The sequence below is a fragment of the Zootoca vivipara genome, chromosome 9 (genome assembly GCF_965207765.1).
Source record: "Zootoca vivipara chromosome 9, rZooViv2.hap1.1, whole genome shotgun sequence".
NCBI classification, from domain to species: domain Eukaryota; kingdom Metazoa; phylum Chordata; class Lepidosauria; order Squamata; family Lacertidae; genus Zootoca; species Zootoca vivipara.
The window spans coordinates 29,053,713-29,070,050 of NC_142592.1; the positions used below are offsets into that span (position 1 = coordinate 29,053,713).

The window sequence follows — 16,338 nt, forward strand, 5'->3', positions numbered from 1 at the left end:
ATTAATAAAATTATGCCTTATGCAATATATAATTTGTACATGGACACCATATTATATCATGCTAAAAATATGCTTTTAGAGCGATTGTTCATTGTTGTTTTGATGGTAGCATCACGTCTTTTCTCTCCAATAAGTATCCTAGATGCTCTAGTAACCTCCTTCACTGCACGTTCAACCATTTGCGAATGGCACTTCCTATGTTTTTATCACTCGTAGTGAGGCAAAATTTCAATCTGTAGGAGCAGGGTCTAAATATTAACCGATTTGTCCCAAATTTGAAATTTGACTATGTTTATACCATACGCCTGAGATAAGATCAAGGGGGGAAACATTTTCGATTTTTTTTTAATGACCCACCCTATTAACCAGTATTCCAACCTATTATGACCCACCCTATTAACCAGTATTCTTAGCCCTCCAGAACTTGCAGCTGTAGATGTATATTTTCCTTAACCGCAGACGTTTGATCTTCTAAAGTAGCATCTCCTTTGTTGGAGAGTAGGAAGAAATTATTTGTTATGATCCCACATATCAGTTTTTATGGGATATGTGCAACATTTCAGGAAACTGCTTTGATACATGGTAGTTCAAAATTCAAGCCACTGTTTCTAACAATAGATAATGGGACCTCTTTGTTCTAAAGTCTTGAGAAATCATATATGAAGTATCCTAATTCTTTTTATCATTGTGTTTTTCTTAAAAAAACAACCCCAAATTTTGAAAATACAGAATATGGATTGAGCTATATGCCTATCTAGAATTTGTCAACAGCTTTCAATGGCTCCTACTTTTGAGTAGGTGGAGTTGACACACTCTCTGTCCTTGAATGTCTATATTAGTAGCACGGGGGCGGGGGGTGGGGGAGAGATGATGACAAAAGCAATTGCTGGTGAGTGATTTTCCTTTTCATCCATAAAATACAAAGTGTCAAATGCTTTAGCAGTCACTACCTCACTCAGCACTGAGAAAGCATTTCACAGGGCTCAATGGCCTTCTCCCTTTCATTCACTTTATAAAAGTTTGGCTTTGCTGATAACTTTATTGGCTGAGTCAAGGCAGAGTACATCGGTGATGGCAGTCACACTGAATTTTCCTCTTTCCCTGTTGGAGAAAGCTACTCTGTCTTTTTCCATATCTGTCTTCCTTTAAAAGAAAAAAAAGAGAGAGAGGAATGCTCCTAGTTTCTGGAGATATGTGTTTTAATCAAACACCTCTATCACATATCTGCAGAGTCCTATGAGCATAATATTTTTTCTTAAAGGGAGACAAATATGAAAGAGACAGAGCAGCTGCCTTCTAAAAACACTGCATGGAGGAAGGAGAATTCAGTGTGACTGCCACTGTTGATATACTCTGTCTTGACTCATCCAATAAAGTTGCTAGCAAAGTCAAACTTTTATTCAAAGATTAAGCACAGAGCTCCAGTAGTCATGCAACTATCCTTCATCTTTCCTTAAGTGATCCATCACAGTATAGTACGCCATGGTCTAGATGATTCTGTCATTTCTTCTGGAAACCGAAACTAGCTTAATATTGAAATATCTGCATATCACTTTCCTTTGATAAAACCTGGGCTTAAGCAGGCTTGTTTAAGCATAAAAATAAATATTAATGGAAAATCATTAAACTTAAGTTCATTAAGCTAAATACTCAGAGTATCTCAAAGTGCACAGCTCAAGACCCTGATGAATGGTCTCAATTGCCGATTTCCTCCAAGGGCAGGATTAAAATAAAGAAGAAGAAGGTTGTGATTAGGCTTGTGCATATCTTGGACTTAAATTGCCTGCTAAAACATTTATCTTCTTCAGAAAAATGTTCTGAGACTTTCTGAGACTTGCAAGACAGATCAGGAAGGAAGTATTAAAAGTTCTGGAAGTAGACTTAAGAAATCGACTGTCTTGATTTATTTCATTATTATTTTTGCATATTATATTGGAGCTGTAGTCTGCTTGATCCTTCTAGACCAGCACACATATCATGCTGTCTCAGCATGGAGAGAAACATGAGTTCATTTTCTCACTTTCCTTTCAAAAATACTTTCATCTCCCTCTCCTTGGTTAAGGGCTTCAAATAATCTAAAAACGAAGCTTTTAATTAATACCACATGGAATTTGACATCTTCCAGGAATCATGCACTGAAATAAGCCTCTAGTGTTATTTTTCTGTTTCAGTCCTTGAAAGAAAGCTTTCTGCATTGAACCAGAGACGAAATTCATTTGCAGCTGAATATGACAAGAAACATATAACCAAGCTTAGAGCCAAAACAGTTGCTAGCTTACAGTTCTTAAGGTCAGTCACCTTGTCTACATGATCCAGTAAGCCAAACCATGTCTTATTGAGAACTCACAAAGAAACATCGGGTATGGCTGATGGTTAGCAAGGAGAGAGCTTAAACATGGATCCTGCTTCAGACAACACAGGGGTCAGCAAACTTTTTCAGCAGGGGGGCCAGTCCACTGTCCCTGAGACCTTGTGGGAGGCCGGACTAAATTTTTTGGGAAAAAATATGAACGAATTCCTATGCCCCACAAATAACACAGAAATGCATTTTAAATAAAAGGACACATTCTACTCATGTAAAAACACGCTGATTCCCGGACCACCCACGGGCATATTTAGAAGGTGATTGGGCTGGATCCGGCCCCTGGGCCTTAATTTGCCTACCCATGCACTAAAGCTATACTGTGCTGTAGCAGTAAAAATGATCAGGAACCAGCAAAGCAGCTGGGGGCTATATACTTTTATGAACTCACTAAATCATAGTTCAGCTTACCATTTTGTGCAAACCAGACCATTATATTTGCAGCTGTGAAAGTTTTTTTTAGAAAAGAATCCTAGAAATTACTTTCCAATTATGAATATTTATTCTAAAAAGATATTTGTTGTTGTTTTGCCCCTTTTACTCCTTGATTTTTGAGGGGCTACATTTTCTTTATGCTTGTGTGGCATGATGGAGAATAGGGTTGCCAGACTCAATAGTGGACAGGACTTCTGTGCCTTTAATTGCCCTGCTCTCTTTTGAGTCTGGAAACCTTAAAGAGGAACCAGCGGACCCTTTGTTTAATTTCCAAGCAAAGGGTCTGCTGGTTTCTCTTTAAGGTTTCCAGACTCAAAAGAGAGCAGGGCAATTAAAGGCACAGAAGTCCTGTCCACTATTGAGTCTGGCAACCCTAATGGAGAATGATGGATGCTGGGTTGTTTAGAAGCACCTTCCTTTCTGCCCAGTCTGCATTAGGGAGGAACTGGGACACTGACAACATGGATTATAGTACAGAATTGCCAAAGAAGGATGGGAAAATTAAAAAAGACATTTAAACATGTGGGGAGAGGTCCAAAGCAATGAAAGCAACATGCGCACACCGCTGCCCTCTCCACTGGAATGAATGGGGAAACTCAGCTGTGATGTGGGGGACAGCTTCATGTGGACACTGGAGCATCTCTGAGATACTTTTAGAATGGGTTTTCTTTAGTGTATCTTGGATAGCAAATAAAAGACCCCCAAGACACAGACTCAAGACCCTGTAACAAACCCAGGTGCCAGTCCTAACACAAAAGTGTCAGTGAACACAAATTTGGCACCAGCAATGACAATATTTAGAAACAAGTAAAAGAACATTTCAACTCAGCAGGACTCTCTGTTCTTGACTTTAAAGTGGTCATCCTTGAACAGAGGAATTTCAGTGGGAGGAAGGAGAACCACAATGAATCAGAATTTGTTAGGGAAATTAAGTTTTAATACCTGTGGGCATGAATTGAGGTTATTGATTTATCACACCCCTTTGTAGTTACCATTTCCAGGATGTTTCATGGTACGAAACCTTGTGCCATAATGCCACAAGACTTGTTGTTGTTCTAGATTGGGATGAATGAGTTTGGGCAAAGAATGTGAACCTTAGATCAGTGTTTCTCAACCTTTTTTGGGCCACGGCACACTTGTTCTATGAAAAAAAAATCCCGCGGCACACCAACTCTGTGCCGCCCTATATTTAGTTTAGTTTGGAGGGGAGATGTAATCATTACACACATGGGTGCAAAAAGTGAATGGTGTAAAAGTTGGAGTTTAATGGCAAAAGACTGTTGAGGGGTTCCTTTGCGGGTATGTTCTGCATTATGTCCTTGGCGGAGCCACTCGCCGCCTTCTCCCCGTGCGCGCAGCCCCGGCGGCGGAGTTTCTGCAGCGGAAGGGAACAAACGACGGACCGACCTCCGATCGGTCCCTGTCTGTGTGGGCTGGGGCTTCTTGGTGAGGCTCCCTTTTGAGGCCCCCACATGCGGCTCCGGAGCCGCGGGTTGCCGACCCCTGGGCTAGCAAGAAGAGCACCTCACCTTCTGCAGGACTCCTTGCCGAAGAGGCCGCTCACTCCCGCGCCGACCAAAAAACTCCCGGGCGCCGCCAGCAAGAGGAGCGAGAGCGAGACAAACAGCCGCGGTGGTGGCTGTTGAGAGTTGCGCTCGCCCTGCCCCCATCGCGACCCGGCCGGCTTCCTTTCCGGCGGGTCAGCGCCCCTAATGGCGGCCGCCAGTCACGTGACAGGGCAGCAAATCGCCCTTCTCGTCGCCAGCGTCTCCCGGCACACCAACCAGCGTCCCGCGGCACAGTACTGTGCCGCGGAACAGCGGTTGAGAAACGCTGCCTTAGATGACAGAAGGTGTAACTTACAAAAACCTTGGATGAACAACAGAGATGGAAAGCATTTCAACCTGAGATGTTATAGTTTATATACACCACTCTTCCCTTTTTGTTTTGTCTGCTCTATAAAATTATAAGGAGCTATATTTTGTAAATATTTGTATAATAGTAAACTGCTGTGAGTCACCCAGAATGTTAAAGAGTGATAGTCCTGAGATGAACCTGGCATGTTTTAGTTCTAATAGTGGCCCACTTCACCAAAATGGCTTGGGATGTTAATATCTGCCTTATGTTTTATAAGAAAAATAATATATAAATATATTAAATAGCCACACCCATTTTTCAGCAAGACTAGCTCAAATATTATGAGCATCAATGACTTTTTAAATTGCTATGAGGATGGGGGAAGAAAGCTAAAAGTTGCTGTTGCAAATAAGGAATCTTAGAATTACATAGGCCAGGCATAGGCAATCTCGGCCCTCCAGATGTTTTGGGACCACAGCTCCCACCATCCCTAGCTAACAGGACCAGTGGTCAGGGATGAGGGGAGTTGTAGTCCCAAAACATCTGGAGGGCCGAGTTTGCCCATGCCTGACATAGGCAGTCCCCACTGTTTCAGTCGTTTTCTGCGCTGAACATTACAGGCAGAAAATTCCTGGGTTTTAATTTTAATTTAAAGTGGAGAAGATTCTACTTTCACTCTCATAGGCATAAAATATATAAAGAAATTCAGACAGCATATATAACCCTTTCCTATTCCTCTGCCTAATAAAACATATTTTTGAAACGATATGTTAAAGCATTTTGCCAGGGATATGGTTTAGAGAATGGAATGACCTTATTAAGTGTTATTCACACAGGTCTCTTAATCTGTCAACCGTATGAATGCCTATACCAGAACAAAGAGGTTCTGTTAACATTCAGGCCTTTGATCTCTTATGTACACTAATTATCAGTTATGACTTACATTGTGCTGTTCCTTTTGTTCTCTTGTTGGATGCAATTCAGTTTCTCTCCCACACTTAAATTCTTTTGTCCTGCTATCTCATATTATGTTTGGGAAACTTTTTTTTCTTTTCTTTTTCTTTTTGATGTGGCTGGTTCAAGTATTGCATCATTGTCATGCTAACTATCTTAAGCTTTTGTTTATGTCTCAATAAGTATTATAAAATTCATACAGTCACTGCATCTTTATCATGGTAGATAGATATATACAATTCCCTGAAGCTGGGGGTAGGGAGGCGAGGAGAAGGAACAGATCATTTCCAGTGAATCAGGCACAGTAATTGAATGAACTTTATGTTGGAAACCTTTCCATGTATATTTCCCCTTTATTTCATTTAAACAAACATTGTCACTCTTTTCTGCCAATCTTTTGTCCACATTTATTTAACTGCTACTTTTTTGTTTTCTATTATGTAGGGCTGTATACTATAAATTACTGTGTCCTCCACCCCCTGCCCCCCAAAAAACCTCCCAGGAACATGGATGTGCAAGTTCTCATTAACTTTCCCAAAATCTATGATAAAATTGATGTCTAAAAATAAACTACAGTTGCCCAAACATTGATCTCAAGTTAGGTCCATTTATTCCAGGTAGTCTGTGCTGAGTAAAACTTAGTTGATACCTGTGAGACTGCTCTCCAATATTTTCAGTGTCTGACTCTGATCAATGGACCACTGGTGGGAAATCATAAGGTATCAAATAGTGGTCCCCTTTCACTTGTCAAGAGGATGGTTTGGCCTGGTTTGAATAACATTCTAAGATGAACCTTGATGGCATGCTGGGTCTGGAGAGGAGCTAGTAGCCACTGGTCCTTTTCCTCTTGTGCAGTGCTGAGTTAAACCAAGGTTAGTTTCCCCTTCACATGCTTGTGTGGTCTTGCCAAGCCAAGGTTTTGCTAATTATGTTGTGAGAGCTGGGCCATTGTGGAAAAGGCACCGACATCCTAGAAATGGAATGGGTTCTTCTGAATTGAGTAATTTCATGATTTTTGCTTTCCTTTATGAGTGAAATCCGATCATCTTTACTCCCAGGTTGGCTCACACACCAGTCTTTTTAGGGCCTATAAGGCAATAGAAACTGAAAAACAACATTAATATGTATTCTTGCTTTCAAAATACCTGGAAATCCAGCTTCAAAATCCATCTCTTCAATCCAACCCTTCAATAGATTTCAAGGTAGATTTTGAGGATATATATATTCAGCATAGGTAAATTAAATAATCTATTCCTAAATACACCTATTCTCTTCCTTCTGCATTTCAATTTAATATCACTATTAATAGCCCCATCCTCTTTGAGGATAATCTATTTTGATACTCACAAAGGAGCAAGTAACTTGTTCAGATATTCTGCAGTCAAGGCAAGTAACAAGCTGCTGCTCATTTATTCCAAGTCCAATCTGATGTGCCTAGTTTCTAAATCCCATGTGTGTGTTCAGTGGTTAGATCTAGTTTTTCAGTAGTTTAAATATGTAATAATACCTTCCATGTACTCTAATGCATTTTCACATAAAAGTTACCTTCCAGATGGAGCAGGAGTGGAACAGCTTTTCAGCTGATTCACAATATAATTTAAATTAGCTGACTGATAGCCATAACATTTCCATATGTAGAATTACACGAATTGTTATTTCATCTGTCTCTTATATATCTTTACAAAAATGCAAAACACCCAGAAAAGTGATATATTAGTAGGCTGATGTCAGTGCAAAAATGTGTGCAGTGTAGATAAACGTGAAACCATAATTTCATGACAGCTTACAAAGTAAGACTAATCAGTACTTTAAACTCATATATGTATGATTTGAAAACCAAGGATAAGGCAGCTCATGAGCACCAAAAAGGAAGTACGACCCTAGAAAGCATGCTTTCTGCGAAACATTTTATTCTCTGAAGTTCCTGAAAGTGTTGCGTAGAATGAGCCATGCTCGTGACTGTTTCTGAGAATAGCTGCGCACCCATCAGAGGTGGGCGCCATTTGAGGCCCTGCATACACCATCCCCAAAATTCTGGGTGACATGCTGGGTTGCCAGCTGGCCCACCTTCCCGGCACTGCAGAGCGCTGGGGGCTCCCGCCAAACCCCTATTCAAATAAGCCAATCTGTGCTGCTGCTGGGGGCATGGCCACAGGAGCGGACCAAGAGTGAGAAGGCTTCACTCAGGTCCGCTCACTCGGTTCAAATAGAGGGTGGAGATACCACCTCTTATTCTCCATGATGTGGTTGTTGTTGTTTTGCCTTGGCTGCTGCTATTTGTGCTTACAAATGGATAAACGTCTAGCATGCAGTTATTATGGCGCTGCATTTCATAATATTTCTTTCCTTCAAAGGGCTCTGGATACCGTGCAGCAAATGTGGAAATCCTGTTTGAGCAACTGTTTCACTGTTCATTCTCCAGATGAGCTGCCGGCTAATAAATCCACATAATATCAGAATGCATAAAGGAATGTGTGAAACTGCTATCTTCACAGTTTCAGATTTCTATCTGTGCAACTGCAAATCTGTGTGTAATTGCAAATGTACGAGTGTGTTTTGTTGTATTTCAGGAGAAGCAGAGGTTCCTGACAGATGTTTTACATGAAGTAATGCTGCTTGATGGCCTGGCTAGTTCACATCCCATTTCACAGGAAGTGCAGCAAGCCACAGACATTGACAGAGTGTTCGACTGGATCGCATATAAAAAGGTGGGCGTAGAACAGAAGTCTTGTTTGTTTGATTTTTTTTTGGGGGGGGGGAGGTATTTATCATCTCACATACCATTATTTCCATAGCTTGGAGTTACTGCTCTATAATTGCATGGTGATGTCGGCTTTTGATTTTTCCACAGCAAGGAAAAGGCTATATCTGGCAAAGTCTGTTCATTATTCTCCCTTATAACCAGCTCCCAAACTGGAGCTGTCCATTTTAAAAACCTGAGATTGTGTCAGGCTGGCCATGTGTCCTGAATTGGCTACAGATATAAAATTCTTCACATGGCAATCTGCAGAAGCTGATTTATAATTGCATTTATATTGCAATCAGTTTATTAGTTCAATATCCTCCCTTTCTCCCAGTGCAGCACCCAAGGCGGTTCACAGCATAAATTACAACTAAAAACACAAATAAATACATTTTTTAAAATAAAAAACCAATAAACAAATAAGTAATCATATTAAAAACAGCACTGAAAACACTTTAAACCATTTTAAAAGTGTGCATGCACAAAGTACAACACCCATCCTAATAATAAGATCCTGCCATGTGAGCCAGTTAGTGGTCAAAGGCTTCAAAGGAATATTTGAAACCAGACCGCAAAAGATTAAATGCCTTTTCACTTTAACAATAGTGTATTTTTTTACTTAAATAATGGGTGACATCCAGTGATGGCAGCCTAAAAACATCTAAGTTTTAACGTGAAATAGAAATGCATTTATTAATGCTATTTTTAAAATGAAACAAAACACAAGGATCACACTCCTGGAACATGGATGAGTGCAGTTATGAAGGATAGATTAGGGTTATGATTATTATTCCACAGTTCTGGCCCATCAGGTTCATAAATTTTTACCCATCTGTGATGTCTGCAGAGCATCCTCTCCATTCTTCTGGGAACTCAAACTCAATCAGGACCAGGGCAGAATATTATTATGGATATGTGCCCGAGTAAAGTTTGCTTTTGGCATTTTTCCATACTCAAATTCTGTCTTGCTGTCATATCTAGAAATTCTGTCTGATTCATATCTGAGATTAGGGAGCTTTCCATCTGTGTGGTGTTGATTACTTCATTGAGTCATCTGGTGTGACTTGCTCTGCTTTTTCTCCAAAGCTGTTTGTGAAAATTTCCCCTATCCACTTTTACTCCTTTCACCACTGCCGGGCAGTATTTCTTGAGCTGATTCATCCTCCTAGCCTCCAGAATATCATAAATTCTCTTGGTATCCTAGCAGGTCAGCCAATGAGTAGGTTGAACTCCCACACAGATAATAGGAATATTTTGGTTTATAACAGTAAAAATTAGTTTGCCTTTAAGTAATAAAAAGTCCTACATTTTTGTTTCTGTCTTTACCATCTTCTATTCATATTCATTTCTCAATGAAACACTAAGATAGAGTTTGCCTATGGTTTCTTAAGTATAGTGCCTATCAGGAATGTTACGGTTAATAGATTCATTCAACATTCTGAATAAAACAATACTTTAGGGGTATTACCTTCATTCTCCTCATCTTAATGCACTCTGGAAAGAAACATGACACTCTTTGGGATGCAAGTGTGTGTACGTCCTGGGCTGCCCAGCCAACAAGATCCCACTCTTGCCCTTTGCTGATGTGGTCCAAAGGAAAACATAGCAATACATTTGGCACCAGCTTGGCTGCAGGAGTTGCCAGAAGGAAGCTTATAAGACACCATCCAACCGCCTTAGGAACTCCACTCCAGATTTGTGTAGGTTATCCCTCAAGTCTTTACTTCTCTCAAATATGTCCCACAAGGCATTGGATATGGAGCCAACTGTAGGTAGGCAACAGGTAAACATTGTACGCCTAGTACTCAGAGGTAACTGCCAATTGTTTGACCTCCTACAATTAGCCGTATAAACATTGTGTCCCTGGATCGCAAAGGTAACTGCTGACCTTTTGACTTCCTGTAGGTAACTGTATAAACATCATGTCCCTGGACCTCAGGGGCAGCTGCCAACCTATTGACCTCCTGTAGTTAATTATATAAACCTAACTGACCTTTTCAAGCACTCCCATTTATAATTCTGTGTGCATTCTGAGCAACCTTTCTTTCAAGATTTCCCTGATTCTCCACACATTGATTTTACCTGTACAAGCTAATCTTCAGAAAGGGACATTCAATGGAGTTAACAGCATCACAACTGTGCTGCAACTTTGGGGCACTGCTTCAGTCCACAACTATCTATGTAGCATGTTGCATAGGGGGCAGCCAGAAGCCTGCAACTATTGACCTTAGACCTAGTGGTCAACTATTTCTGCTCATACTGCTACTTTGTAAAGGCAGAATGTTAACGCCACGTTTTGTCCCCCTCTTAGCAATTCCTAAGGATGTTCCCCGATCTTATTTTAAGAACATCAGATTTTAAGTCTCTTTCATTTATTATTTGTCTCTGTAGGCAGGTTCAAACTACTTGGAATACATTTCCCTCTTATTGTGAAAATGCTGCAACCATACTTTGCTACTATGATTCCATTACGATGAGCATTTTTGTTGTACATTAGTGCATTTGGGACGCTATTTCAGTGTACGGAGCGAGTTAAATATCTGAAATAAGTTAATGAAGCAGTGGAAGTTGTGATAAGCATTTAACTACTATTTTTATTCCGTATTGTACTTGAACTTCAGTGATGGCTCATCTGTGTAAATAATTTCATCAACCTCCTGTGTTTGCCCATCCTTGAAGATTTTCTCATAAGGATGCTTAATGAAAAAATATATTGTGCTTTTGTCCTTGTCAGTGGTGTCAGAACACATAAGAGAGGCCCTGGTGGAGGGGCTAAATGGAACTGCTGATATAAATGAAGTCCCAGCAACATTTTGTCTGAACAACTAAGCAGGCTGTGCTATATTTTTATATTCACAATGAATGGTTGGGGAGGATATTTTCAAGTCCATTTGAAGGACATGTTTGTTTATGTTTATTTCCTGTTGAATCTCATTTTCTTTTACACACTCTTATAAAAATACTAGAAAAGCACTTACGTCTAATAGTCTAAAGCACAAACCTAGGCTTCATATATTTTAACAAGAGTTATCAGTGGTAGAATACCATCAGTGGAGCTCTCCCCCCCTCCCCGTTGACAGGATGACCATACTATGAAGATGCTAGATAGCTTTCTTTTGAGATGGGGAAGGACACTTTTTGCAGTCCACCTACATGAGAAGCTTGGAGGAGTTAGAAAATGCAGAGCTGCAGTCCCCTTTGTGTTGAGCCTACCTTTTCAAAATACTTTGCAACACTGTGGAAATGTAACACGGATCACAGGAGGAAACTCCATTCTATGTCTTCCAAACCTCATCAACAATATGGCAACATTATTGATTTCATTCCGTTTATGAGCCACTTCCTATAAAATATCCCAAAATGCTTTAACAATAAAACCAGCAACAAGTAAAACAATTTATATAAAACAATTTCAAATGTACCGTAATACAGGTATGGATTTGGGGGGAAATCAGCACCCTTGGAGCTCTAGTTTAGAAAAAGATTGTGGGCATACAAAGGTATCCATATTTTCTGCTTCTCCTATTTCTTTTTCTTTGCTTTCATTGTCATAATAAACCTATGGAAAATGCTCTCTAAATCCTAAGTTTTAAAAGCCTGCCCACAATTGTTCTCCGAGATCTTCTGACCATTTAGATCTCAAGAGTGTTCAATTTAGTGTGTTAGTTTTGGAGATATTGATGTTTTGAGCAAGAAATATAGCACCAATTCTCCGAACTCTTATTTTGTGGTACCTTCAGTATTTTTTTATTTTTTATTATCATCGATATAAAAGAACATGCTTTGCAAATTTTAGGTTTTTATTCTAATGTCTGGGTTGGGCACATAATTTTAATACCTACACTGTATTAGTATGCCATCCCCATACCACAACCAACTCATATTATTCTTAACAGGAAGAAACTGTCAACATGTTAGACAAAACCAAGCAATCACTCAGTATGTGAAGTAGCTACGTATTACGAAGAGCAGTCACAGATAAAAAGCTGCATAATAGTAGTTAATATTTATACTGTACTCCCCTTAAGTATTAAAAGAGCTACATATCCTTGCTCAGTATCCCTATCTCTAGAATATCCCAGTGTAAGTCTCTCATTATTTTTGGAGACTGGAGTTTAGTGGAATCCCTAAGGCTAGCCAGTGAGCTTTAACACTAAACTGAGATTTGAATTGAGAACATCTCTTGCTCATAGCTTGTGTTCTTAACAACCGTACTCCTCCAGGACAGTGCTTTTTCTTTTTCTTTTTTTCGTAATATGATTGATAAATATAAAATATAAAGTTGTTCCCTCGAGATACACTGTCAGTTTGTATTCATGATGCTTCCCCATCTGACCATTTTCCTCAAAGATTTATTCTATCTTTAGTATGTCTATATCCATCCCAGAGAAGAATTGTTCAGTACTGTAAAGTGTACCAGGAGGCAGAGCTGCGTTTTCTCATTCTCTGTCAGATAGATTTCTCTACGTTTTCTCAGATAAATCGTAGAGCAGAGCCTTAACTATTCCAGCAAAGCGTCTTCTTTCCTCCTGTGAAATATTGCTGGAGTTCTTGGTGACATCACCATCCATTTCAGAAGTAGCGTGCAGATATTTCATGATCTATAAGTATCCTCCACTGAGCTGATGCAGCCTTCCTTGTAGGTAAACCTCAAGCATATATAGAAGAACTTCTGATGTGTGATTACTATTATAAATGACCTTTTCTCCCAGAGAAATATTGCATTGGCTGTTGCCAGCCCTCACAAAACATACCAGGCAATACCTGCATGACTTGTGTGTTATGTGGTCTGCAGGTCTACCTGTGGTTTACTGGGATAAATCTACAGGTTTGGCGTAACAGTGTGTAGAGCAGTCACAACAAAGCAATGGAGAGTCATTTCTCATTTATTGTTATGGAGAAATTCAGTCATCACCTGCAAAGTTTTCTAATTGAGTAAACCATTGGTTGTCTCAGCCACAGTCAAGCAAGGAAGCAACGTGATAGGCAAATCTTAAACTGTATCCCCCCCCCCGGAAAATGCAGTCCGGTGTTGCTTACTGTGATATTTGCTTTTTCAAAAAGCTGAAGTAGAAACTGCCAGGTGATTCACAGATATATTTAGGTCTGTTCTAAATTGATTGTGTAGAGCTTTGGCCACAGTGTGCAAAGTTTTTACCCTACGTAAAATAAAAATGGCTTACAAAATGAAGAAAAGCTACAGAATACAAACCAATTTATTAACCAATTAATCTCAATCAAATATTAAATAATAACTATTAAACAATAAGTATTTGTGGGGGGAGGTACCATCTGCCTTGAAGGAGGCAATGGTGCGCCCCCTCCTTAAGAAGACCCCCTATGACCCAGACTATCATGTGGGCAACTATCATCTAGTGGTAAGTATTTCCTTTTTTTGGCAACGTGGGGCTGCCTCTGGATATGGTTCACAAACTTCCGCTGGTGCAGAATTCAGTAGGCAGGTTGCTCTCTGGAGCAATATAGTTTGAGCATATGATGCCAATCTTGGCCCATCTGCACTGGCCTCCAGTTGGTTTCTGCTGGTTTTGACTTATAAAGCCTTAAGCAGCTCAGGACCGCAATTGGTCAAGGATCACCTCTCCCCATATGAATGGACCCAGACCCTGTGATCAACATCTGAGGCTCTTATTAATGTGTCTCCTCTGTGAGAGGTCTGGAGGGTGGCAACGTGAGAATGGGTCTTTCCTGCAGTCTGTGGAATGCTCTCCCCTGGGAGGCTTGCCTGGCACCTTCATTACATCTCTTTAGGCGTCAGGTGAAAACATTCCTCTTCTTCCATGTCATTGGCCAATTAAACAACCTATGGTCTTTTGAACTTGTATGTGTGTGGGTGTGTGTGGGTGTTACTATTTTTGTTTGTTATTATGGTAAATATTTTTCTGTTATATTGTAAAATGCCCTGTGATCTTCAGATGAAGGACAGTATAAAAATCAAATACATACATACATACATACATACATACATACATTTGTTTTGCAGGAAGTCCCATGAGTTCATTGGGGTCTAATTCTGCGTACTTGTGTTTAGGATTTCAGCTTTAACCCACCATCATTTTAAAACAAACAAAAATCCTGCTTATATACATTACAGGGAAATCATACTGATTTCACTGAAACTTCATTTACCTTTGATGATGCTGATGAAGGTGCTTCAGATCTAATTTATTTATTTTATGAAAGATTTTTCAAATGTCATTTTAAGAACCAAGTTTGACATGCTTTGTTCTCAAACTTTAATTCATGCTGTGAATTTCCTAATGAGCTAAATTTCATACTGGCATCCAGCTGTGTCTGTCTAGTGTCAACAAAATAATTGTTCGGTAAAAGTGACTTGGATATTGCTTGTTGGCTGCTATTCAAATGACAGAAATGTGCAGATTCTTGTGTGAGTGCTTTGCAACCTGTTGTCGTCTTTTTGTTTAAATGGATTTGAGATCACAGGGTGGTCTGAGTTTCTGAAAAATGAATGGTGATTAATTATTTCAGAAATGTTTTTAGTGAAATGAAAGAAGATTCACATCCTACACAGGCCTGCTCTCATTCCTAATGTTTGTGAGTTATAAAATTACTTTGTTCTCCCAGAAGGAGAAGGAAGCTCAACCAGCAACTGCTTGCTTCTAAGCAGCTTCAGTCACTGTTCACTTGTGAGAACGAAGCCTTTGTGATTGTAATATCAAATAACGCAGGAGATGACACTGGTGTAACAAATTGGTTTTGAGAGTAGGTTTTGATTCAACTATTAAAATTAATAACCTTAATGGATTTAACAAGTTAGTGTTCATGCACAAACTCAGCATGTCTTAGAACATTCATAAGATGGGTTCTTCTTGATGAACTCCACACCCATGATCTTAGGTCAAGTTATGAGGATTTCACTGGCTCTAAGTCATTTTAGATATCTTCAAAGGGCCAATGCTTCGTACTTTTCTCTCTGCCTTTGTAAAATGCCGTGGTATGTTAATGCAAAAGATCTGGAATGTTTCCAAACTTACCTTTCTTTCACAGCTATTGGATGGCCTTGATTCATTTCTGCCTCTCCAATTCAGCTATGTGATCTAGAGACAGCATCTAGCATGCCTACTTATTCTCTAATGGCTATTGGAATCCCATAATATATTTTCGGAAATCATTATGCTTTTCAGGAGAAAAGACAGTGACCATCCCACTTACTGAAGTTCTGCATAGTTTGTTTCAGTGGAACTGGTTTGTTTCAGTGGAATTGATTATAACATTGATTAATGCTCAGAACAAGAACCTGCCTTAAACTACAAATTAATTTGTTGTTGTTTAGTCATTTAGTCGTGTCCGACTCTTCGTGACCCCATGGACCATAGCACGCCAGGCACTCCTGTCTTGCACTGCCTCCCGCAGTTTGGTCAAACTCATGTTCGTAGCTTCGAGAACACTGTCCAACCATCTTGTCCTCTGACGGCCCCTTCTCCTAGTGCCCTCAATCTTTCCCAACATCAGGGTCTTTCCCAAGGATTCTTCTCTTCTCATGAGGTGGCCAAAGTATTGGAGCCTCAGCTTCACGATCTGTCCTTCCAGGGAGCACTCAGGGCTGATTTCCTTAAGAATGGATAGGTTTGATCTTCTAGCAGTCCATGGGACTCTCAAGAGTCTCCTCCAGCACCATAATTCGTTATGAAACGTCTAAGTTTTCTTTAATAGTAAACAATATAAAATGTCATTAATTAAGAGTTTATACTACAATAAATAGGACCAATAGCCAGGAATTTAGCATTTTTCAACAAATCCAGCCATTTATGACAGCTTAACTCTTACTGTTAACATAAGGTATGATTAAAAAAAACCCTATGAATTAATCATTTGTTAAATTTGTTCGTTTAATATGATTAAAAGGTGGGCATTTTTTGTTCTAAGTTTTGCAAAGTTGTCTTTGAAAATAAAATAAAGCCCATTTTGCAAACTGCATTGGGCTTGCCACAAGATAAAATGTCCAATC

The 16,338-nt window shown here is 39.7% G+C and overlaps 1 protein-coding gene across 2 annotated transcripts in view; it reads left to right on the forward strand.

The window, feature by feature from the left end:
• TRHDE (thyrotropin releasing hormone degrading enzyme) overlaps positions 1-16,338 on the forward strand; it is a 204,082-nt gene that overhangs the window by 106,779 nt on the left and 80,965 nt on the right. For both annotated transcript variants that reach the window (XM_035128521.3, XM_088651943.1), the window contains exon 6: positions 8,179-8,316. In XM_035128521.3, the coding sequence (XP_034984412.3) occupies positions 8,179-8,316 (138 nt within the window). The remainder of the gene's footprint in view (positions 1-8,178; positions 8,317-16,338) is intronic.